The 25638-nt window shown below is 46.8% G+C and overlaps 1 protein-coding gene across 1 annotated transcript in view; it reads right to left on the reverse strand.

Moving 5' to 3' along the window:
- Window positions 1-25638, reverse strand: part of NAV2 (neuron navigator 2) — a 799971-nt gene that overhangs the window by 772129 nt on the left and 2204 nt on the right. The window contains exon 2 of the mRNA XM_060403976.1: window positions 21905-22559. Within this exon, the coding sequence (XP_060259959.1) occupies window positions 21905-21979 (75 nt within the window). The 5' untranslated portion in view covers window positions 21980-22559. The remainder of the gene's footprint in view (window positions 1-21904; window positions 22560-25638) is intronic.

Genomic DNA, 25638 nt, shown 5'->3' on the forward strand with positions numbered 1-25638 from the left:
CATCTTGCCTTCTTCCCCCACCTCCCAACACCAGCTCAGTGCAAAGGTTTCTCCAATAAGAAGACTTAACCATCTCCTCATCAGCTATTCTTTCACCCATTCAGGCCAAATTGGTATTTGATGCAACAGGGAAATGTGTTGAGTACATTACTAATCAGACTCAGCAAAGGAAAGGTCATGGGGGTGACTGGCACAATTACGGGATGTGGGCAACAGGCCAATGAGAGTGTGCAAGGGAGGAGCAGAAATCGATGGCTATGAAATTATGGAGCGTTATGAATAGTTGGAGGCAACTGAAAGGCTGACATTCTGCCCAAACCAGACATGTGCAAGGCTTCCATCTTCAACTGTCTTCAACTGTTATTAAAAGGAAGACTTCTTGGCCCCGAGGCAGCCAGTACAGAGAACTGAATCCAGAAGCCTTAAGCCAGGTCTTAGGCACAAGAGTCACTTGGTGGGGAAGATGCAGTTGGAAATGTATCAGACGGCTTAGAACTCCAGCAAGTAAAGAGATGTCAAGGTCCCCACCAAAGGAAACTAGGCTTGTTATCTTTCGATTTCCTTATGCAGTTGCTCAATATTCTCAATAGCCTCAGGAGGACATGTGTTTCCAAGAGACTTTTCCAGATAGAGTGTGCTGGGGTACAGAAATGGCACCCAAACTGCCTTAACTGGACAATCAATGTGCATTTAATTTTACAACAAAGTAGTAGCAAACCATCCAGGAGGTCTCCCTATAGTGCACAGCTCAAAGAAAATCTCTAAGGAAGTCACGGAACTTTGCAAAGGATGATGAACCAGAAATGAAGCACACAGCGTTATAACCCTCAATCCCTATAAATAGGCATGGCTAAGGATTTCTTTTTAAAGGAATCCCATCAAGCACTAACTTCAGAGAGGACTATCCATCTAGTTTATCAAACACAGAGTAGATCAGGCAGTGAGGAAGTTGTGGTCCTTCTGTTAAGTTTTTTAGATTACTAATCTGAATCACCAATGAAAGCTTTCATTAAGTTGCACCCTAGGAATTGATTTGCAATGGGTTGTTCCCATGTGCGACGCAAACTTGCTGTAGAAAATCCGTCATCCTAGACTCCCTGAAGAGTAGACATGACATCCGGGCATCTGTTAAGTTTGCTCAAAAACATATGCGAGCCTTTTTTTAAAGAACCATAATTACATCCTGCTGAAACCTCCAAGGACCCGGGTAACTGCCTTTGTATTACAACATCCATTTCCCACTTAGGCAGGCTCGGCTCTGCTATTTAGATGTGCATGACAATCTGCCTGCTCCTCCAGCACGCTCTCTCAGCTAGAGGCTGCAAATGGTCAAGTCATCCCATGTTCAAAGAAGACCAAACTTGGAGGAAGGAAGTGCTATCAGGCGGTGGGTGTATGTATCCTTTATTAAAATACAACCAGGAATTTGGAGCTGAAAGGGACCTTAGCATTAATCCATGCCAAGTCTCTCATTTTCAGATGGTACTGCAGAAGACCAGAGAGGGAAGTCACTTGTCCGATGTCACACAGCTCAAGTCTGAAACAGTATATGGTACGGTGATGAAAAGCTTAGACTCCGGGGTCAGACACATGACAAATACCAGGCTCTCAGACATGACTGAGCGACTGAACTGAACTCACTTATTTACTCTGTGACATTTAGCAAAGCACTTAACTTCCCCAGGCTCTGGGTCCTTTATTTATAAAATGGAGACTATAAAGGTATCTGGGATATACCCAAGGAACATTAGCTGTTAGCTGTTTTCGATTTCCCAAACATGACCTCATTTAATCCTCACAACAAGCATATGAGAGAGAAAGGGCTGCGATTACAGCCTCTTCATACAGGTGAGAAAAAGAAGACTCAAATAGTGAAATGACTCTTCCAATCATCACACACATGCACTGTCCACTTCCTGATAATCATGGGGGTGCTTGGTCCCATTTAATGTCCCCCAGGTTTCTTGACTTCCCCCAGAGATGAACAGGGAAGCCAGAAAGAAGTTTGCTTGTTTGTGTCTGCCTGAGAGCAAAATCAGTGCGGCCACCACTGAGGATTTCAGATCCTGCAGGGACTCTGGGTCTAGCGGGCTGGCCCTCGCCCTGGGGAAGAGAAGAGAGCAGATGTATCTCCAAACCTGCTACTGGATGATGTTGGGGACATGTGTCTAAGTGGGGGAGGGGGGCGTATGACCTCAGGAGTCTATTGCAGATTTTAAAGCTGACATCAGAGTACTTGTCAATGCTCCATCAGCCTGCCCTCCTGACCCCCAAATCTGGCCTTTGGGAAAAATCTAATTGACTGCTCTGAGCGACACTGGAGCCGGGTGAGTGATAAAGTCATATGCAGTCACCTTCTGACTATTTGCCCCAACGGAAGAGGAAGGCATTGAATGAATGTGTGAGTGAATGAATGAATGCACGCCAGGGTTATTTACACTAAGCTCTGGAGGGCAATATAGTGATATCTCCATTAATACATCTTCTGGGAACTCAGCCTCTGTGAAGATGTCAGCTAAGGACAGTCACAAGAAAGCTGCAGGGGCTGTCTGAAAGAAAGACCCTAAATAGCAGCTTCTCTGGGCCTCATTTTGGGAGAGTTTCTGGTCCTCGGGACCCGTAAGGATGGACATAGAGCTCAGGTAATGGGTGGCTGCACTCCGGGCCACTGGGAAGGAGACCATCCCAGAGAAGTCTCCACCTGCAAAAGGGCTGGAGGTCTGCCACCTTGTGTAACAGAGCCAGTGGGAACCTTTCTGGAAATTCTACAGCCATGGGCACCTCTCTATCTCCTTGCTAACTGCTCATTAACCCATTCATTCATTGCACGAAGAGGTCATCTCGGAGCACCTACAAGGTGACTGATGTGACAGCAGAAATACAAGAGCGAGTGAGACCTGACCTATATCTTTGAAAAGCTTGTTGTCACATAGAGGGGAGAGAAGGACGTCATACTTCACAATGGAGCATGAGAAGCCCACCTCAGAGGTCTGCTCCAGGGGCTCTGAAAGCACAGAGGAGGGGTCCCCATACCAGCCAGGAGGTGGGGCTAAGGGAAACTTCTCAGAGGAGGTGACGTTTGACCTGAATCTTCAAGGAAGACAAACAGTTCGGCACAGTCAACGCAGCTATTGTTTTTGGCAGAGGAAAGAGTGCGAGCGAATGCTCAGAGGCTGTGAGAAGACCCCAAAGGGCAGGAGATAACAAAACAGTGTTGTACAACCTCAGCTGAGGGCTGGGCCTGGTTCTGCCTCCCTGGGTCTGACAGCTCTGGGCCTCAGTCTCCTTGTCTGAACCATGATAACTCTAGATTTAAAGACTCGGGTATCAAAGGGAGGATCGACCCAGATATTAAAAAATCTGCTCTATCTAGATGGGGCCCCAACCGCACAAAAAGTGAAGAGCTGACCCGAGTCATCACTGGAGCATTCTAGCAGCAACTACAGGGCAGCTATGAGAATCTAGCTAGCTGTTTAATATTTGGGAGTGGTGGGATGGGGAGCAAGGTAGCAGAGAGCTGCCATATATCAAGTTCTCACTACACACCCGCAGTCTCAATGTTCTCTTTTCCAAAGAGGGAAAATATTCTTGAAAAGCGTTATCCTTCCCATTGTACAGATGAGGAGCCGACGGTCAGAGAGGAGAAGCAATTTTCCAATGGTCCCGTCGTAAGGGCTGGAAACAAGATTTCCTCTGGGAGTTGACTGCAGACCCAGTTCTTCCCAGGACATCCCTCTGCTTCCCATCCACCACTGGCAGCCCTAGCAGGCCCAGCCCAAGGACTTGGAGCCTTCTCTCAACCCAAACACCTGTATCCTTGCCCATCTAGGGGCTCCTGGCTCCCCTCCTCGGCAAACAGGCCTTGCAGGGAAAGTTGCAGAAAGGGGACCGTGCCCAGAGGGCTGAGCAAGAAGAGCAGCCCTGGCTCTCTCCCTCCGTCCACACAGGGCTTCAGACTCAGACATACAGAGCCTGGCTCCGAGGAGGGTGGGGAGGGTACGCTGGGTGCAGCTGCTCCCTCCCCACCAGGCTAGCATGGGCTCTGAGGAGCCGCCCTGACGTCATGCCCACCAGTAACCTGACCCCTGATGGCTGCCCGCTCCTGCCCCCGCCTGGCTCATCCTGCCGGCTCAGAGGAGAGGTCACCCCCCTGGGGAAGGGGCCAGGTGGGGTTCTTTTTAGCGGCTGCTGAAATGAGAGATAATTTTGGCTATTGACATCTCCCACAAGACTTCCCATTCTCAGAGCTCGTCCTAATTCTTCCTCTCTGGCTGTTTCTAGAGTCAGACCAGCTTTCACTTCACACTAAAAGAGCAAGGGTGGCTCCTCCCCTGGGGCTTCCGCTCCTCACCATATTAGTCGGCCAAGAGCAGGAGTCATAAAGGGACAAGGTTTGATTGAGGGAGTTTCACTTTAGGCAAATAAACAGTTATGAAAAAACCCTTTATTTAATCACTGACACACTCTATAAAATGGGTCTAAGGACCAGCCAAACACTAAGGTTACTTAAATGTAATTCTAATAAAGCAGACAGAGGAGAAAGCACGAACCCTCATTAAATCCCCTGGGTATTTATGGAGCGCTTCTGTGACTGGAACACCAGGATCCACACTAGAGGATAAAAAACAAACTCGAGACTCAGCCTCCAGCCTCTAGCATCTTACACTAATTAGGAACGCAGCACCATCGCTGCCACTAGCCCTGCTCTCTGACAGTATTTACAGAATAGTTACTGTCCACTTGGAGAAGGAAATGGCAACCCACTTCAGTATTCTTTCCTAGAGAATTCCATGGCCAGAGGAGCCTGGTGGGCTACAGTCCATGGGGTCACAAAGAGTCGGACATGACTGAGTGACTAACACGTTCTACCATCTACTAGGTACTTGTACTATCTCATTTAATCCTCATAAGACGACCAGGATAGAGCAGCTACTGTTTTCCCCTTTGAACAATGAAGGGAACAGGGGCACAGAAAGGGGAAGGGGTTTTCTGAAAGTCACAGAGCTGGGAGCTTCATCCTTCAACTCCACAGCTCATGCTCTTCACTCATATGCGATTCAATGAAAATTATATCGTACCAGGCAGGAAACAGAGAGAGAAAGAGTTTAAAAGGATCAGAGAAGAAGGAGGAAGAGAAAAGAGATAGGGAAGGTTTCAACTGGATAGGAATGGGAGAATCGATCTTGAAGAGTGGTCCAGGCTGGCTGGTTGGAGGAAAAGGGAGAATAAGGTGAAGATGGACGGACACTGCCCGTTTCTGGGAGGACAGCTAGTCCTGCCTGAGACGGCCCAGACACAAGCCATCGTCTCCTCATCCTCTCATCCAATACACATGCAACTTGGGCTCTCAACACACCTGCAAAAATACAGCAGACAGGATCATTATTTCTAGCTCATCCTTGTCCAAAGAGGAAGAGGTGCCCTCAGAATGAAGCTCAGCTGCCCTTAACGATAACATTTGGCCCAGAGATCTTCCTATGGAAGGTAGAAAATGACGAAAGTCAAAATATTGTGTGGGAAAACCAAGCTTTGCCTAGTGAACAAATTCATAAACAGTAAGAAGCAATCGCCATCTGCCAAAGTTCTCTAAGGAAAGGAACTCCGCAAAGACATCTAGAATGCAAACCACCATTATTTTATATGATGGGAGACAGGTCCTTGACTCCTGCACCTTGCAAAACAAGATGCTTGTGTACAAATGCTGTTGCTGCTGCTGCTACGGTGGCGTCTGTCTGCTCCAGGTCCCTGTACCTGCTGCCTTGCAGCCCCACATTCTAACGTGTGCTGACTGCCCACTGCCTGCAGGATCTCTGGGGCTCTGGACCGACACTGTAGGGGACACAGAGATGCCACAACAGGTTAACGGGAGCTGAAGACTCATCCCACATAACTAGAGTCAAAGTTGGAAGATGGATAGACAGGGCAACATTGGCTGCTTTCCAAAAACCAGCCAAGGAGGTTCCGTTGGCCCAAGAGGATAAAGTCTGACCACACGTCTGAGAAATAAGTGGGTGGGCATCCCTCTGTCAGGAAGTGAGTCTTCCTTTCTTGGGGAGGCAGTAACGGCAGAGTAGATAAGAGAAACAACTCTGGCTTCTATGATACTGTGACATGTTAACAAATACATATTTAGTCTTCATCTCCAGTTCTGGCACAGAGCTTCTAAAATCCTTGGAATTTCCTGAGAGATAGGGGTGAGAAGAGAGCCTGGTCTTCTGTTTTTCCAGAGTTTATGCTAATGAGATGACTCTCAGTGGGGGCTTTAGGATGGGGGCTGGTTGCCAGAGGAACCGATCGATCGTGATTAGAGGATTGGAACTTTCAGCCCACTACCCACATCCCCTGACCTCCAGGGAGGGGAGAGGGGTTGGAAATTGACTTAATCACCAATGGCCAAAGGTCTAATCAAGCATGCCCACATAATGGATCTTCCGCTAAAGACTCTCAAGTTAAGGGGTACAGGGAGATTCAGAGTTGGCAAACACATTGAGGTGCCAGGAGAGCGGCGTGCCCAGAGAGGGCAAAGAAGCTCCACGTGCCCTTCCACATCCTGTGCCATAGGGACCTCTTCCATTTGGTTGTTGATTCCTTCATAGTAAACCAGTAATACTAAGTAAGTTCTTTCCTTAGGAGCAGGTAGTGGGTCAGAAGCACAGGTGGTCTGGACTTGTGCTTGGCATCTGGACGGGGAGCAGATTCACGGGGCTGAGTCCTGACCTCGTGGGATCTGACACTCCAGGCAGACAGTGTCAGAATCTAATTGAACTGCACTGTAGGACACCCAGCTGCTGTTGAAAAATTGGTCTATGTGGAAAACACAAACACACAGAATACAGACATTTTGTGTTCAGAAGTGTTGTGCAAAATTCATAGCCGTCAAGTTTCAGGCATACCTGGATTTGAATTCAGTTTCATCACATTTTAGGCTGGGAACTTTGGCGAAACTGCTCAACCTAAGCTCTTTTCATCTATTAAATGTAGCTAAGACCAACATCAGACTGTTGTAAAGATTATAGGATGATGTCCAGTATACAGAACATGCTCAAACAATAATTAATTGTCAAATGAGTGAATGAATGAATAATAGCTAATATTTAACATAGCACTTAATATGTCAAGGCACTTATCTAAGTGTTACTTGTCTGATGTTCAATGTTCTAGAAGGTAGATTATTCCCATTTTATAGATGAGGAAACCAAGGCACAGAGAAGATAACTTAAGTTGCTGAAGGTCACACATCAAGGAAGTGGCAGATTACAGTTTTAAAACCAGGTTGATATACATGTTAGTCCCCAAATCATCCCCACCTCTCCCTTCTACACTGTTGGTGGGAATGCAAACTAGTACTGCCACTATGGAGAACAGATTCCTTAAAAATTGCAAATAGAACTACCTTATGACCCAGCAATCACTGCTCAGAATTGCAGCACTGTTTATAATAGCCAGGACATGGAAACAACCTAGATGTCCATCAGCAGATGAATGGATAAGAACGCTGTGGTACATATACACAATGGAGTATTACTCAGCTGTTAAAAAGAATACATTTGAATCAGTTCTGATGAGATGGATGAAACTGGAGCCGATTATACAGAGTGAAGTAAGCCAGAAAGAAAAACACCAATACAGTATACTAACACATATATATGGAATTTAGAAAGATGGCAATGACGACCCTGTATGCAAGACAGGAAAAAAGACACATAGATGATTTGGGAGAATGGCATTCTAACATGTACACTATCATGTAAGAATCGAATCGCCAGTCTATGTCCGACGCAGGATACAGCATGCTTGGGGCTGGTAGTGTACACCCATGGTGGATTCATGTCATGCAAAAAAAATAAAACCAGGTTAGACTACTTAGCCCAGGTCTGACTACTTTGTTGAGGGCTTGGCATATGGTAAATACTCAGTAACTAGTCAACATTATAGCTATTGTCATATTGTTACTGATGTACAGGGAAGTGTTTCCAAACTGAGGCCTGTATATCCCACATGGTATTTATAGAACATCAATAAAATTTTTTAAAGCTTTATACCCATGATTTTATTTTAATGAGTAATCAGAAAGAAAAATAAGTAGCACGTCAAACCTGGAATTTCGTTGATAATATTCTTGTGACAAGGCTAATCGTTTTAAGTGAGTCAATTTTAAAACAGATATGGAGCAATAATAATAATATAGCAGAAATCAAGTCAGTGGTATATCAGAGTCTGATAATGGTACCTGATGAAAAAGGGCATAGGCTTTGGAGTCATGCAGAGTTGGCTTCAAGACTGAGCGGCTACTGTTTCCAGCTGTTAGAACCATGGGAAAGCTAGTAACTTCTCGGAGCCTTTATTTCCCTATCTGTAAAGTGGGAACAGTGCTGCCTAAGATGACAAGGCACTAAGATCCCAGCACCACCAGACCCCAGCAGTCACTTCTCCAAGTCAGGCACCCGCCCTGTCCTCTCTGTGACTTTCCCCATTACCTCCACTGCTTCCCGCTTAAATTCACTGAGATCTAGGATCTCTAGGCACCACTGCGGAGGCCTAGGGATTCTCCTCTCAACTGTACTCCAGCAGGCAAATCCCTTCTGCCTCCTCAGTTGTGTCGATAATAAGATTTGGGGACTCCATAGGAATCTGTATAGGAAGATACTCCAGGGACATGGGCAGAAATTAGATTTTTTTCAATTATTGTAGGAAAGGGCTTCATGTTGTTCTAGTAATGCAAACTGCTATTTGCCGTTTTCCTCCTCACAGTCCTGCCCGGGCCCTGCCAAGTGACTGACGGCCACGGGAGAAAAGCACAAACGCACCCAGGGCTCCTGTTTCCAAGCGCCCTCGATTTCAGTCGGCACAGTGAGTTGGCTCCCTGGGCTTGGTGCAACGGCCCCTGGATGATGGAAGGCTGCCAGGGACGAAGATGCCTTACAGCTGGGAACTCTGCCCAGCCTTCCAACCAGAAGATCCCCTCCTACAGCCACTCCAATGCCCAGTACTAGCAAAAGGCCAGACCAAGGAGTCAAAGAACTTCGTATGAATCCAGCAGGAGCGGAGGCCCAAGGAAGGACAGGACTCTCCCAGTCACAGCTGCCGCACCAGGCGATGAACTGGGGTTGTCACCCAAGCCCTCTCCACGGTGTGACTTTTCCTCACGCTTCAGTAGATAAGGGAGAGTGGTCCCAAAGTAGACCCACTAATACCTCAACAACAAAGTGCACTTTCTCATGGCTTAACGTGAGCTCAGAGACAGGTAAAGGAAAGCTCACTTTTGATCAGCACCAATTCAGTACACCAGGTATTGTGCTAAGTACTTGACATACATTCTCTCCCTTATTAGAACTCTACAAGGTGTAAATATCCAGTACCCACATTTCATAGATGAGGAAGGGAAGCTCAGAGACATTAAGAAGCTTCTTTCAGATGCAGACACAGGGGGCAGACGTGTACACAGTGCGGGAAGCAGAGGGTGGGATGAACCGAAAGAGCAGCACTGAAACATGGACATGACCTTGTGTAAAGCAGATAGCCAGTGGGAAGCTGCTGTGTAACGCAGAGAGCTCCAGGCGGTACCCTGTGACAGCCTCGAGGGGTGGGGTGGGGTGGGGAGGGGAAGGGGAGGGAGGGGACGTATATATACTTGCCGCTGATTCACGTTGTTGTATGGCAGAAACCAATACAATGTTGTAAAGCAATTGTCCTCCAATTAAAAATAAACTTAAGAAATAAATTAAAAAGAAGCTTCTCCCATTTCCTGTCAACAGCTACATCGTTTATCTCCATTGCGGAACATTTCACGGGCTCTGACAGGACACTGTCTTTCCTTGACTCCTCTTTCTTGCCCTCATCATTTCTCCCGTTGTGCTACAACACGTAAGGGCACATTTTGCACTGATTTATTCAGTACATCCCCTTTTGGGTACATCTCAGCTACTGTCTCACCTTTAAATGACCAGCTCATATAGACATCAATGAAGGAAACTTCCAGGTTACCCATCAGCACGGACCCATGGAAACTCATAGGAAAAAGGCACGTCTCTGCCAGGGCAGGTAGGAGATAATAGATTTACAATTTTAAAATAAAAAAAAAAAAACAAAAAACTGGGTCTTCAAAGCTAAGAAACCCCACATATACAAAGATGTACAAGCCGCAGGATATACAGCTCTAAGCAGTCCTCCCGGGCATTCTTTCTCCCATCACAAAATCAAAGACGATTAAACCTTCCTTTCTAAGATGCTACTGCTCGATGCCACCAAGAGTATAGCTCAGAGAGTCAGAGGACAGACCCAACTCTCTCTTTCAACCCTCAACCCATTCAGAATGTTGACTCTCCTTCATTCATTCAACAAATATGCACTGATCATCGACTATGTGCCAAACAATGTGGAATGAGTTAGGAATCTCAAAATTAACAAGAAACCAAATGGTTGGTGAAGAGACTTTCAGCTATGGATTGGAAGTTCCCACGGGAAGGTGTCCAAGACACAACAACAATAACTGTTCCTTCTTTTCAGAACATGCCATTTTCCCATGAAGACTTGCCCATGTCATTGAGGACTTTTGCTTGCTGCCTTTTTTAATGATATCAATGGAAAAGGAGAGAAATATATTTTAAACAGAACCATGCAATCTGGGGGAGCCTCTCATCTATAATCCACTTTTTGAAAGGAGGGGTTATTGCTGAAGGAACCTAACTCAACTATGTAAGAAGCTGGTAAAAAGCCTGGATTGTGAGCAAAAAGGTACCCTGTTCCCAGGTGTCCAGACTGGTACTTCTGTGTCAGCTTCACAAGAGATGAAGGACATAAGATCTTGCTAGTTGTAATCAAGGTTTTGACTCCTGTCCTTCACATCCCGCTGTGATTCTCAGAGGCCCAAGGAGCGCAGATGCAGGAAATAGACAAGGCTTTAAGTAACCTTGTCTGTATTTACTCAGCTTAGCCAAGAGAGAAATCCCCGCATACACCCAAGTGGATTTCTCGACCTTCCTCGCTGACACATACAGTTACGCAAGTCTGGCTCCTTCCCTAAATGACCTCCCATTCCCACATCAGGAACCACCCTGATCTGGCTCTATCAGCCACAGCCCCAATCCCAACCCTTGCTTTATCTTCCTCAAGCAAACTGGGAATGCAGATGCAAGATTTCAGATGTTCCCTCTTCCCAGAAAAGGCTGCATTATTAAAAAAAAAAAAAAAATCACTCCTGCTCTGCCAACCGCATCTCTTCTCTTTTCTCTCCCCAACCCCCACATCCCTTTCTAATTATCCCAAAGAGAAGGAAGATTAAAAATTAATGCCCTGAGGATAGGAGTCAGAGATGTCAGTATTTTGATTCAAACTGCAGACATGGAGGAATCTGATCTAAGCTTTAGAAGCAAAGTAAATCTCATCTAGGACAAGATTTGGAAAGCATTCATTAATTGGAATTCACCTCCAGGTAACCAGATTTTTTTCCCTGGTACTGCAGTTTTAGGGGATGCTACAAAGTATAATAAATGAAATTCATAAAACATATTCAAGCAAAAATGCAACTTGTGGTAGGAGGAAATGTTGGAATCACACAAAAGGTTTAGCCTCGTCTACCATATAACAGGGGCTTCCCAAGTGGCACTCGTGGTAAAGAATTCACCTGCCAAAGCAGGAGACACAAGAGACGTGGGTTCGATCCCTGGGTCAGGAAGATTCCCTGGAGGAGGAAATGGCATCCTACTCATATTCTTGACCGTATTCTTGACTGGAGAATCCCATGGACAGAGGAGCCTGGTGGGCTACAGTTCATGGGGTCACAAAAAGTTGGACAGGACTGAGCATCTGAGCAGCAGCAAATACATAATAGAGTCCTGTAAACTGTCGATTAACGTGCAGAATGATGAGGTTAGCAAAGTTCCTAGAAGACTGGTACATGAAGGAAGACTTGGCTGTTTTCACTGTCTGTGTTTCTAAAGCATAAAAGCAGACATTCTTTGAGGAAGACTTGCAGTAACAAAGTTTAAATTAGAAATAATCATATATGACCTTCAGTTAACCAGAAAAGGAAACTCACATAAATTAGCAGCAGTCACCCAACTCCCCTACCATTTTATTCCCCAAATATGCTACTTAGAGAATTTTGCCAAGCCAGGGAAGGGAAACATAAGGTAAGAATTATAATAGATACCATTTACTACTTAACTGTGTTCTAAGTACTAGATTAAATACTTCAAGTACATTATATCTCATAATCCTTACCAAAGGTTTTATTATTCATCCTAATTTTCTAGATGAAGAAACAGGGGCCAGAAAAGATAAATAAATTACCCAAAGTAATAAGGTTCCAAAGTTGTGTTCTTAACAGACACCAAATAGCCTAGATGATACTGACACTCTCTCCCTCCAGTCTACAACCACACTCTACACAGTTCAAGACAGGAATGAATGATCAAACAGTGCAGACCAAGGGGAAAAGTTGGAGTCTAAAGAGACCAGGTAAGTAAAAGGCTTGAACAAATATGCCAACCCTACACAGGATGCCAGCTGCAGAGTTGGCACTGCTTACCACTTACTAAATTTCAGCCCTCTTTTGTGCTAAGACAGTAATTTGGTTCCTGGAAGCACGTTGGAACAGAGCTGGAAGGCCAATGTCAATTCATTTCACTTAGTGCAGAGCTATCCTTGTGTAATCTATGTATATCGTTTAAACAAATGGGGAGAGGCCACCTCTGAGGTGCCCACCTTATTGGTCAACTTCTGCCTGCTTCCCAGGTGGCACTAGTGGTAAAGACTCCACCCGCCAATGCAGGAGACTCAAGAGATTGGGTTCAATCCTTGAGTCAGGAAGATCCCCTGGAGTACTCCAGCATTCTTGCCAGGAAAATTCCATGGACCGAGGAGCCTGGCGGGCAACAGTCCATGGGACCTCAAAGAGTCAGACACAACTGAGCTACTAGCACCTTTAGGACCGAGAATAACTTTTTCAGTATCTTTAAAGTAGGGTCTCTAAAGCCAAAATAACAAAATATCAATATTTATTTCTGCTGATTGAGGAAGGCAGCTTTATTCCCTGGAAAGTGATCCTAACTGATGGATAAAGAGAGTAGGGATCTTCACCGCCATCTAGTTACTGACAAGGTGTGTGACACGCGGCCGGTCACTTTGCCTGTTCATGCCTCGCTTACCTCATCCACCAAATGGAGACAGTGTCTGCTCTTCTACGACCAGGGCAGAAGACCACGGTGTACCCCGGTGCATTAGTCAGGAGCGAACGTGCCCCTGGGCTGCCGGACCCCCTGGGCCATCGGACCGCATTCTACTAGGTACAGGGGGAGGTTCTGAACCTTGGAGACTCCTGGGACTCATGCTACCTGGCACGTGAGTCAGCCATATCCAGTTGCTGGCCAGTTTCTGCTCCTCAGATTCTATTTCTTGCATCTGCTCATTTCTGCGTTCCCTCTGTCTCAGCCCTGGAACAGAAGGTGATCATGAATGCCTAGACCACTGTGGGGGTCCTCTCTCTGGTCTCTTTGACTCCAGGCTCTGTTGCCTACATTACTACTCTCACCCCTTCCTAGCCACCCTGGTTTATTCTAGAATCTTCCCCAGAACCACATTCTGGGCATCCCCTCATTCTGACACCCCCAGTGGTTTCTCAGAGCCGACAGGACAACATCTCAACTGTCCGCATGGCAAGTCCAGTCTCTCCATTCTCTGTCCTCATCCTTTGCATCCATGGATTTTCTCACTCAACAAATATCTGCTGAAGACCTGCCAGGCCTCAGGCACCAAGCTGGATGCTGGGGACCTGAAGTAGCACCTGCCCTCAGGGAGCTTACAGTCTGGTCTGTTTAAAGTAAAATGCCTTCAGCCAACTCTCTCTCTCTCTCTCTCTCTCTGTGAGCTAGTGTCTGCTAGGGCCGCCACAGCAAAATACCAGGGACTCGGTGGCTTAAACGGCAGAAATTTGCTTTCTCACAGTTCTGGAGGCTTGACGACCACAATCCAAGGGTCAGCAGGTGTGCATTCCCCTGGGGCTTCCCTCCCCAGCTGGCAGACGGCCACCTTCTCATTCCGTCCTCAAGCGGCCTTTCCTCTGTACACACACACCCTTGGTGGCCCTTCCTCTTCTCATAAGGACACCAGTCACATCAGCTTAGCGTCCCACCCTCATGACCTCATTTAACCTTAATTATTTCCTTGAAGGGCCTATCTCTGAACACAGTCACATTCTGAGATCTACTTCAAAACACGAATTTGGGGCAGGGGACACAGTTCAGTCCACCCTGTGAGCTGCTTACTCAGCCCTCCCCCAGTGCGCTTCTCACTCAGCCTCTCACAGGTGGAGCTCAAGCTCCTCCTTCTCCAGGGAGGCACTCTCTGCCTACCTTCCCACCCCTGTCAACCTCCAAACCAGACAGACACTTATCTAATGTCACTGTCCCTGCTGGTTAAACTGACTGACTCCCTCAAGACAACGGAAGTACCAAGAGACAGTCTCTAAGCTCATCATTATGACCCCAGAGCCTCACGCTGTGGCTGGCCAGCATACAGTAGGGACTTAACAAATAAATGTGGGAAGAATGAAGGCATAAATGAGACTGATCCTGTGCTGTCTGATCTTCTCCACAGTGAAATGAAAACAGGGCACTGCCCTGTTTTCCCCTTTGCTGGCCTCTTTGCCCCCACACCTGAACAGAAGCTCCAAACTTACTGAATAGAGTTGCTTCTGGCTACAGTCTCTTTCCACCCTCAATGACATGTGCAGTGTGCTATGGTAAATCCTCAGTGTCCATCCCCCAAGCGTTTGGTTAACACCCCCTCCATTCATGCCAGTCAGACAGGTGGACCATGCAGGCAGAGAGCTGTCAGGAGGCTGATCAACTTGTAACTGCTGCCGCTACGGGCTGCAAAGGGACGGCAGCACCACCTGGGCCCAAGCCAAGCAGCAAGCACCTCAGCTCATCTGGAAAGAGCTCAGGGAGCTGGGGCTAGAGCTGCATCTTTACCTGAAGTGTGAGCATCCATCCATCCAGAGCGCTGACTGCACCGTCAGCCTCTCAGAGCTCAGATCACTAGGAGGAGAGTTTCTCTACAGCAGCTCAGCCTCTCCCAGGCCAGGGACTGACTGCGGGGAGGATCATGACATGGAGCTCTGATCTGAGGAATGATGTGGACCTAATACCTAGATGAACAAACACCTGTGAGATGCCACACAGGCCAACCCCGCTATGCAGTACATGACTCACATGTGTACTGCGTGCTTCGTGTACATACAGGTATACAACTAAATCTAACTAAATAGTTAGAAGAGACTATTTTTAAAGTAAATTCCAGTTTAAATATTTTAGAGATCTAATCCTAAGGGTGGGGTGAAGCTACAGTGAAATGCAGGAGTCTAGCAGACAAAATAAATTGTGGAAACTTGGAGAAACCATAGCCTTTGCATCTGTGCAAGGGGTCAGTAATACCTACAACCAGAGCATGGGCAAGCTCTAAATGAGATCAAATGAGTGCCTAGGACACTCTCTAGCACAGAGCAGTAGTTCTACACGCTAGTTATTTTCCCTATCTTCAGCTATTTCTTAATCCTTTCGGAAAGAATCACTAAACCTAAATCATGTGTATGTGGGGAAATTATCTTAAAATATGTGTCTTGATTCCTTCTTTGCCTGAAAAGAAATAACAGCTGCTCTGCTTCCACTGGTGCAAACCAAATAAGAGAGCACTTTGCCGTGAGAAGCATTAGAAGGTATCACTACTTCAACTAGCTTCATTCAAAGGGCTGCAAGCCCTCTCCAGCCACTGATGTACCAAAAACTTGGCAACATCTTAGATTTATACTTCTCTGTCAGTCTAGTGACTAGTCTAGTCACTAACCCAAATTCTCCTGCTCTTTCCTTCAAAATATCCCTACTTTCTATTCCACTCACCAGACCCAATCTAGCTGCCCTAATCAAATGTATTCAGTCATTGCAGAGAAATCCTGACCATCTCCTTGAATCCTACTTCTCCTTCTTCTCTCTCTAAGAGTGGACAACATACTAAACTGGTCCTTTTGGAAGGTCACATTCAGCTTAAGAACCACAGGGAAAGAGAAATCCTAAAGCATCAAGTAATATTTATTCATTCAGTCAGCCAACATTCACTGGTGCCTATTGTGTGCCAGGGGATGAAGAGATGGACAAAATTAGTTCCTTCCTCAATCAGCCAATAATCTGGTACAGGGTGTGATACACAGAAAAAACATCTGGGCCACCAGGAGAATGCCATGAACTGCTATCCCACCTGCAACTGAATAAGGTATTATAAATAGAAACAGGAGGGGGATGTACTCTTCATGGAGGACAGATGAGGGGTCTCAAGGCAGACAGGTAGTCACACGCATAAGCAAAGGCGCAGAGATGGGGGAAATGTGAGGGTTGTTCACGAAACAGAAAAGAGAGTTTGGTAGAGAATATCTGGGTAAAAGAGACTGAGAGATTATAATCATCACAGCAATTCTCATTTGCTGATTATTTACTATGTTCCAGGAACAGTGCTAAGCGTCTTATAAGCTATGAATAGAAAGCACTGGGAGAAAAAAATACAGCTCGGGGACATTACAGAACTTTTTCAGGGTTGAAGCTGAGGTCTACAAGGCTCCTGCAAGATTTGAGCTTTTACCCATTATACCCTAGAAGTTGGGCACAGTGTAAAGCGCCAGGGGCTGGGGAGGGTGAGGACTCAGCAGAAAATGTCAAAGTCGCTCAGTTGTGTCTGACTCTTTGCAAACCTATGGACTGTGGCCTGCCAGGCTCCTGCCCATGGGATTCTCCAGTCAAGAATACTGGAGTGGATAGCCATTCCCTGCTCCAGGGGATCTTCCTTCCCGACCCAGGAATTGAACCTGGATTTCCTGCATTGCAGGCAGATTCTTTACCATCTGAGCCAACAGGGAAGCCCGAGGACACAGCAGGAAATCTCTAAATAGAATGACAACACTTCAGAAAGACTCTAAAGAAGAGGAATCTGGCCAGGAGTGGAGGAGACATGGAAACAAAGAGAGCCACCCACAGAGGCTATGCCACTAGCCAAGCAAGAACTCCTAGACCTGAGAGTGGTGGCAGTGAGACCAGACAGAAGAGACTGGCCAGATATGCCATGCCACAGGAGCCAGCCTGCAGAGGACAGGATGAGAAAGCAGCGGACTTAGGGGATGCGCAGCCAGGTAAGGTCCAATGATGCTGAGGCGATGAGCAAGTCAGGGACGCCAGGAACAAAAAGGAGAGGAGAGGCTGCTGGGATAAGCATGAAAATATCTTCCCCTTTGTCGGTCAGCATTTGGCAATCCAGAACAGTTCAGCCAACCCCGGAAATTTTAATTACACAAAGCTCAAACTCACGCTCTCCCAAGTCATTTCAAAACACCGTCTCCAGGTGTCTTTCATGCTGAGAAGCTGAGAGCCAGGAGAATATTCAAACTAAACCATCTTTGTCGCCACTCAGTCATCGAGTATCTTGAAAACCCCTGAACAATTCTTATTTTACAGTGTTCACCCTCTGTGGGAACGCTCCGTCTGTGAAGGACAAACTTCTAAGGAAGAGTAGAGAAAAAAATCAATCAAACAGTCATTCCCTTGACTGATCAATAGGTGTCTGTCAGGGAAATTCTACTTCTCCCATCTGTGCTAGTTAAGTGGGTCCTTACAGCACTGAACAATACTTATACCTCGCTGAATTTCTCTTCGTGGCAATTTGCAGCCCATGCCTCTCTGGATTTTCCCTGACTTCAGCACAGAATTTGAATTAGGCAAGATGCTAGGGATGCATGGGAAGCTACTGTCCATAAGTGGTATCAAGATAAGTTGCCCAAAGGGGAGTTCTGAATGGCACCCCTCCCTGCTGCAGAGTACGAGCAGGCACATTCGCATCTGAAGTCTGCCATCTGATCTTCCCACAGCCAGCTGCTGTTCATCACCAGGGTCTCCACTCCCCCAAGGGGGACCTCCCTTATACCAGCTACAGTGCACCCCCTCAGGGGCAAGGAAGGATCTATATCCTGCTCTGTGTGGTGTCTGCACAGGTGTACTAAAGATTTTTTTTAATCGAGTTATGAATTTAAGAAGCATGCACTTTACTGAATGTAAGTTACACCTCAATTAAAAGGAAATTAAAAAATAATTACAAGTGTGAAATATACCCTTCCAGAGCCCACGACACTACCCAGTCCTATTTGTTTTCTTTAGCACATAGACCATTGTCTGCAAATAGATAGTTATCGAGAGAGGCACTGTCTGACACTGTAACCAGTCATGTGTCTATTGAAGCTTAAATTAGTTTAAACTAAACGAAAACCTTTTTTTTTTTTTTTTTTGGCTGAGCCATGCAGCAGGCAGGATTTTAATTCCCCAACCAGGGATCGAACCCATTCTTCCTGTAGTAGAAGGACAGAGTCCCAGCCACTGAACCGCCAAGGAATTCTCAACTTAAATAAATGAGCTTTAAAATGAAGGTCCTCAATCATACTAGCCACATTTCAAGTGCTCCATGGTCAGATACGACTGGTGGCCACTGACACGTACAGTTCATGAATGGAACATTTCAATCATCACAGAAGGTTGTGCTGGGCTAGAATGTAAGTTTCAGGAAAAAAACCATCTGTCTAGCTGATTCCTAGCTCCAAGAACAGAGCTAGGCACATGGAAGGTACTTCATAAATACTTGCTGAACATGGGAATTTTGTAATACCAAAAAAATCATGGAGCAAAAAATCCAAACCTGGAAACATCCTAACTGTACACACAAGGGATTGGTTAAATAAACTTTGGCACATTCTATTGTGGAACTCTCTCTAGTCATTAAAAGGTGTGAGGTAGATGTGTATACAATGACTCAGACAGACATCCAGACCATGTGAAGTGAAGAAGATTAGGTTCTTAAAAATATGTACAGTGTGACTTCCTTTTATTAAGAAACACAAACCAAGAGTAGTCAGGAATGCTATACATCACACTGTTAATAGCAGTTACTGCTGAGCAGAATTAGAGAAAAGAAGAATTTATATTCCGAATTCTTCTGTAATGTTTGAATGTGTAATGAGTGCTTTACCAAAGGGTTTTTTTTTTTAAGATTTAAAATAAAATCACATGCAGCCCTTTAAGAACAAAAAGAAAGCAAGAAATCCCACATTGCAAACTGTCCCAAGAATATACAGAACATTTCTTAAATAATTACCAAGTGCCAAACCCTTTGCCAGCTTTGCTTCAGTTAATCTTAACAATGTCTCTATAGTTAAATACTATTATCCTCTGTAGAAAATGTAGACTAATAATCAGAGAACTCAAGTAGCTTTCTCAGAGTCACACAGCTAACACACAGCACAACCGGAATCTGAACTCAGCTCTGGTTCTACAGCTCACAGTTCTGGCACACTCGCAGATAGCACAAGCGAACCCCTCCCCCCTCAAAAAAAAAGCTGAATCCTAGAGGATCCCTCAATCAGGAGCTCTATCCATATGGAAACCAGAAGAGGGCCAAGCTACAGCAAGGAGCATGAAACCTACCAAACCTTAAAGAAAACGGCTTTTGCTGCTCAGGACAGTAGGAAATACAGCAAAATGACGCTGGCCAGCCTCCCTCTGCCTTGACTCCTCAGCCCTCCGCAGTTTCCTTCCTTGAGTAACACACACACAGACACAGACACAGACACAGACACAGACACACACACACACACACACACAGACACACACACACAGACACACACATACACAGACAGACAGACACACACACACAGACACACACACACACACACACACATAGACACACACACACACACACACACACACACACCCTGACAGCAATGCCGCAAGGATCGATCTCATGCCCATGAACATGTGGTAACGTAAGCTGGTGGGGACCTCCCAGCTCCCCATCAGATGCCTAGACTGTGCCTTTCTTTGCTGGACTTTCAGCCAAACCCCCCTGAAGAGAGGTTCCCAGTTCACCCGAGATATCTGAGCCAAAGCACAGGAGAGCCCCTTTTCAGCTCCGTGGACAAGACATTCTGGGCTGCGTGCCCGGACGCTTGTTTAGCTTCACACTTGACACAAATGCTGTGAGTGTTTACCCACAAACACACACGTGCACACACCAACAGAAGCTGTTGCGGTGGCAGTATTTCTAGAAGAATTACCCGAAACTGTACTACAGCAATATGGAACTATATCGTGGTGCCTATCAGAGAACGCAATCTAATCCCTCCTCAGCAAAGTTCCAACCACTGCCCGGAAAATTCAGTAGGAGATGAAATGTAATACTCTATTAAGCCTTATTTTGCCAGCACAAGTGAGAGCTCACTCAAGCATGGAGAGTCATTAAAATGGATCTTACATATATCATTATAAATTTAATAATCGCCATGACGGCTAGAGTTCAAGTTAAAATGAATGTCAGCTGAGCATGACCAATTGATGTTACCCCAGCTGCCGCGGAGCCTCACTTGGGGTTACAGTCTGCTTCCAAAGGCTCCATGGTACATGTGGACCCAACGCAGGGACAGATGGGAAATGCAGACAAGCACACCGCGCCAAGGAGAGGCCGTCATAATTGCACATTATCTCGGTGTACCAGCCCAATTAAAAATTTCTACAGTGTCAGACGTCCCAAACGTTCCTCTGCTAAAGTGTCTGGATATCAAACCTGGCTCACACTTAGTGAAACGCAGTTAATCCCAGGACCTGTTCACAACAGTTACTGGGTTTCCTCCCATCTCTCAGAAAGCTCCTGCAGAAACAGGAGCAGAGAGGTCTTGTAGGCTGGTTATTCACTGAATAAATCAAAGGCCACAAAACAAATTTCACTTATCTAGGTGCCTAAGATAGTAGGCACTCTTTCTGCTTTATGGTGAGTGCAGCTTCAGGAATGGAAACTTCCCTTTTTTTTAGGATAGCGTCACTATCTGTGTTTTTACAATGTAGTTTGTTTCCATTTATCTTTACTTTTTCAAGGTCAGAACAAAGCCCCATACTAAATCCTTTTCAAACACGTGCACAGCCATTGAAAATTATAGGGAAGAATTGTAAGGCTAGGTTTCACCTCCACGGGTATTTCACACAAGGGATGAATTTTTTTAGACTCATGAAGAGAAGCGGTACTCCACCCCACATGGAGAGAATAGCAGAAGGTTTTCCTCAACCATCTACAACATTTCAAAGGAAATATCAGAAATTATTTTCAGATTAACACAGACTCTGGCTCCACTCAAGCTGTACTTAACCTTGGCCACCGCCTGGTCCTAGCAATTCCCCTGGGAATGAGGAAGCACAGCTTCAACTTTCTTCCTGAACAACCAGCCACTCAATGCTACTCTCGAAGGCTTTTGAAGACAAGTTGAACGTTAACTGGTAGACACAAGTCCTGGGTGACTGCGGCTTTCAGGCTGATGACAGCAAATGACCTATACTCGATGGGCCTTTTTAAATGACTTTGACATTCTCACAGATGAGGCCAAAGAGCGGAGTAGAATATGTTTTTGATCCATAAACACAAGAGCCAGCAGACCTCATGGCGAATAACTCAAATGAAACCACCACTGTCAAGAGTACCATTTCCAAAAGGTGCTAACAGTGTATGAATCCCAAAGGGAGCATCAATACAAAATAAGCTCATATTTGACTTAGAGGACACCCACACTGTTTGTTAACTCCCTGAGCTAAGGCTTATACATCTTTGTCTTTCTGATTTTTGCCTTCTTTCTCTTTCCCTTTGCCTACCAACAAGCCAAACTTCAAGTTCAGCACTAGGACCTGGCAAGTCAAGAGCCACCATCCTGCCTCCTCAACCAGAAAAAGACAAACCAGCATAATCAAAGACACAGCAACAACAAGGACGACCACCTGGCGCCCTGAATCCTGCTTAGCAATTCCGGCGCCATAAGCCAAGCAACAAAATTCTCACTTACCCTCTTTTGATCTTCCAGTCCGTGGGTAACCAGTTTTCTCTTCTGCTGCTGGCTGGACTCAGAAACCGATTCCATTTCCCAGGAATAAAATTCCCTCTCTTCTTCAGTGGTGCTTCCAAATCCACAGTGGAATAAAAGAACCCAGGCAAAAGTGATGCATGCAGGCGGCCAGACGCGGCTCCTGCCAGCCGAGGAAATCCACACGACCTTGTCAAAGGCCTCCCCCGTTTCTTCAAACCCACTCGGGGACCTCTCTTGCCATCACTGCCTTAGCAATGAGGGTGGCTGCTCCGGCATCGTGAGAGCTGGGATTTGGGACTTTTACTCCAGCTCCAGTCCTGGCCTCCTGAGTGCCCAGAGGACAGATTTGGGCAGAGACGAGTCCATATCCTGGGGCATGCGCCACATCACTGCCCCAGAAATCCTTTCCCTCACCGTCTCCTTGGCACCGATACTTTATATGTCAATAACAATGTAAATGGGCATTTAATCCACCGAGCTGATGGCACCCACATCCCTCTCCGGCAGCCCCCGACTCCCATAAATCACCACAAGGCTGCTCGCAGAGCCGCCCCTCACAGTTCCTGCGAGTGCTCATCACCGAGGTTGCTCCCTTCCCGAGCTGTCATCTTCCTCCATGGAGCAAGACCCATACCTGAGGAGAAAAGTTTCAACGGTCAGAATCGCCTTGTGCAGAGGAGGAAAAGTGTGAGCTTCCTTGCCCACCATCTGAAGTCCACACCCAGCAGCCAGCATCGATCTTCCTCTGAGCCTCGCCATCCTCCGAGCACATCCCTAGACGCGCACCTGCGGGCCGCCTGGGTTCCCCACTCCCGCTGGGAAAAGGCACACAGAGGACCCTGTTCTCCAAACACACACACCAGAGACAGAAATGAATTCTTTCTCAAACCTATGTGGGGTGCATCGTCATCATAGGAATAAAGCACCCAGATATGATAAGACAGGGAAGCAATGGCCTGTGAAGCGAAAAGGCATCAACACTTCTCTCCTAATTACAGCTGCGGAGGCAGCGTGCGGCAGGCGAGACAACGGGGTCCACTGGGGAACTGAAAAGAGCAGACTAGATCATCTGAGAGCTGGAAGGCAACTGTGCCCCAGAGCCGCGTTCCCTGCCTCGGAACCTGCTGGCTGAGAAGGCTCCCAGTCACCTCCAGGCTGACGTCACAGAGCTCAGAGGGGCAGGGAGGGAGGGAGGAGAGGAGGGACCTCCGCACCAAGGAAAGCATTCTGCATGGGATGCACCTTCCATGAACATCTAAGGGAGGGAACATATTGGAGAATCCCCACGAAGAAGCACCAATAAATGATTATGAATGCCTTTTCCTGTAGCATCAGCACCATCAGAAAAGAAATTTAAAAAGGGGCGGGGGAAGCTTTTACCAAAAGGCACTCATCTCTTGCCAGCATTTCTAATCAACGCACCAGCCATTCTACAATTCAGGCTGCGCCAGCCTCCGGGAGAGCTGTGGCCAGATCCGGCCGCAGTGGGCATCAGACAGAAGCCCTCACACCCTCCCTTGCAGCTGTCCTGACCGGTGGCTACTTTGGAATGAGGCCGAAGCCACCCTCTGTCACAAAAGGCTTCCGCACGGCTCAGCGCCAAAGCAGGTTAAAAGGCCAATGAGAGACCCAGACACAGAGGGCTTGCAAGGAGGAAGAGAACAGCTTCTCCTGGAAGAGAAGCTACAGAAAGGTTGAAGGCTTGTCCTATACCATATGAAACACTCAGCAAGAGCAGATTTCTCCAAGTGAATGCCCAAGTCAAAAATGTTCTGAATTTGGCAAGAATTCACCCATGAGAGCTTAATGTCCAGAAGACAAGCATCTCATACACCCACGGGTGGCAGAGCTAAGAAGCCCTCTGCTGGCCTAGGAAATAGCTGAGCTTCCAGAGAAAGCCCTCTGGTTGCCCACCACCATCTCCACAACCCCTTCAAGGGATCCCTGGCAGAGATGAAACCTTTCAGATTCTATTCTTTTTAGCTCCAGATTACAATGCAAAAACTCTTGCAAATGGGCTCCGAGGAATATTGCCCTTTTCTGAATCTAAACTGAGACCTCAAACTAGAGAACTCAGCCAGATCTAGGTTTGAATCTCAACTTTGCAACTTAATTCACTGTGTGACTCTGAAAAAAGAACTTAACCTCTCTGAGTCTCAGAGTTCTCATCTATAAAGTGGGGATAATGATAGCACATAGGAGTGGGAAGGTCAAGATCACCTCTTGACAGAGGAGGGGATGGAAAGCTAAAGTGTGCTGAATGCTTGCTCTACGTCAGGGGCTCTCTTCTTTACATATTCATTCATTCAACAAATCTCTGTGTGCCAGTTATCTTGCTCCAAGGTCCTTGGCTTCCCTGGTGGCTCAGGTGGTAAAGAATCCGCCTGCAATGTGGGAGACCTGGGTTCAATCCCTGGATTAGAAAGATCCCCTGTAGAAGGGAAAGGCTACCCACTCCCGTAATCTGGCCTGGAGAATTCCACGGACTGTATAGTCCATGGGGCTGCAAAGAGTCGGACACGACTGAGCAACTTTCACTTTCAGCCTTGGGTTAGAGATAAGACAACTGCTGATGAGGAAGATGAAGTAATCTGCTGAAAGTCACACAGCTAGAAAGTCGTGGGACTGGGAATTGAACCCATGTTTGACTGCAAAGTCCTTGCTCATAGCCACGCCTCTCTGGCAGGATCGCTGTTATTTGGCTTTTCACATGCAGCCTGAGTCCAGAGGCCACACTTCTTACCGCTTCTGGCTCTCCTCATGAATAATAATAAAAGAAAAAAAGGCCCCGCCCAAAGGATCTCCTACTTGGACAGGCCTTCTCCAGGGGGGGCCGCGGTGTCCTCAGCCCTTGTTTCTGAGAACAGCTCTGCGCTGTACGCCAGACCCTGGCTCTCTCCCGGGTGAGACCCTGTCACATCCCATCACGCCAGCCGGTGCACACGCCCCAAGTGCACATGGGCACAGACGTCCTCGCCACAGAAAAACCTCCTGGTCAGTGGGGAGTGGGAGGATGTTCAATACCTCCTGCGAGCCTTTTGTTTTTTTTTCCTGGGAGTCGGTCTCCACCACGTCTGGGGCTGTCACCGTCCTTGTGCTGGAGCCAGGGTAGGGAGGGGATACCTGAGAAAGGGAGAAGCGAGGATGCTACTCTCGGCTGGTGGCCAGGTCCAGTCAGTTTCCTGATGGGGGGAGGACTTCATGAGAGCAGACCCTGATGTAAAAGCTCTGATTTCTTACTGCCCAGAGAAATCTCAGGAAGTTTTCAAACATACTTGAATTCAAAAAAAAGAGAGAGAGAGAGAGAAAGAGCTGAAAGGCAGGACTAACGGACCATTTCACTGGATGGTTGAGAAGTCAATATGTTTGCTGGATTGATCCCTAAATGCAGCTACAGAGCAGCAGCTTCTCCTCTCCGTTCCCTAAGTCAGCCAGGAGAAGTGCAAGGGAAAGGGAAGGAAGAAAACTGGACCACAGAGGGATCAGGGCGCATCACAGGCAAGCCCAGCTCCTCCTTAAAATCCAGAAGACCAGACCAGCCATCCTGAAGACATCCTGAACACACTGCCGGGGCTTCCTCCTGCTTAGTCAAACAGTCTCCAAAAGCCTTCAACGGCCCACTCCACATACGCCCAACCCCCTCTGCCTTCTGGGTAACCCCAGGAGAAAGTTTTTTAAAGACTGGTTTGGAGGCACAACCCAGGACTTGGGGA

This window comes from Ovis aries, chromosome 21 (genome assembly GCF_016772045.2).
Source record: "Ovis aries strain OAR_USU_Benz2616 breed Rambouillet chromosome 21, ARS-UI_Ramb_v3.0, whole genome shotgun sequence".
NCBI lineage: Eukaryota > Metazoa > Chordata > Mammalia > Artiodactyla > Bovidae > Ovis > Ovis aries.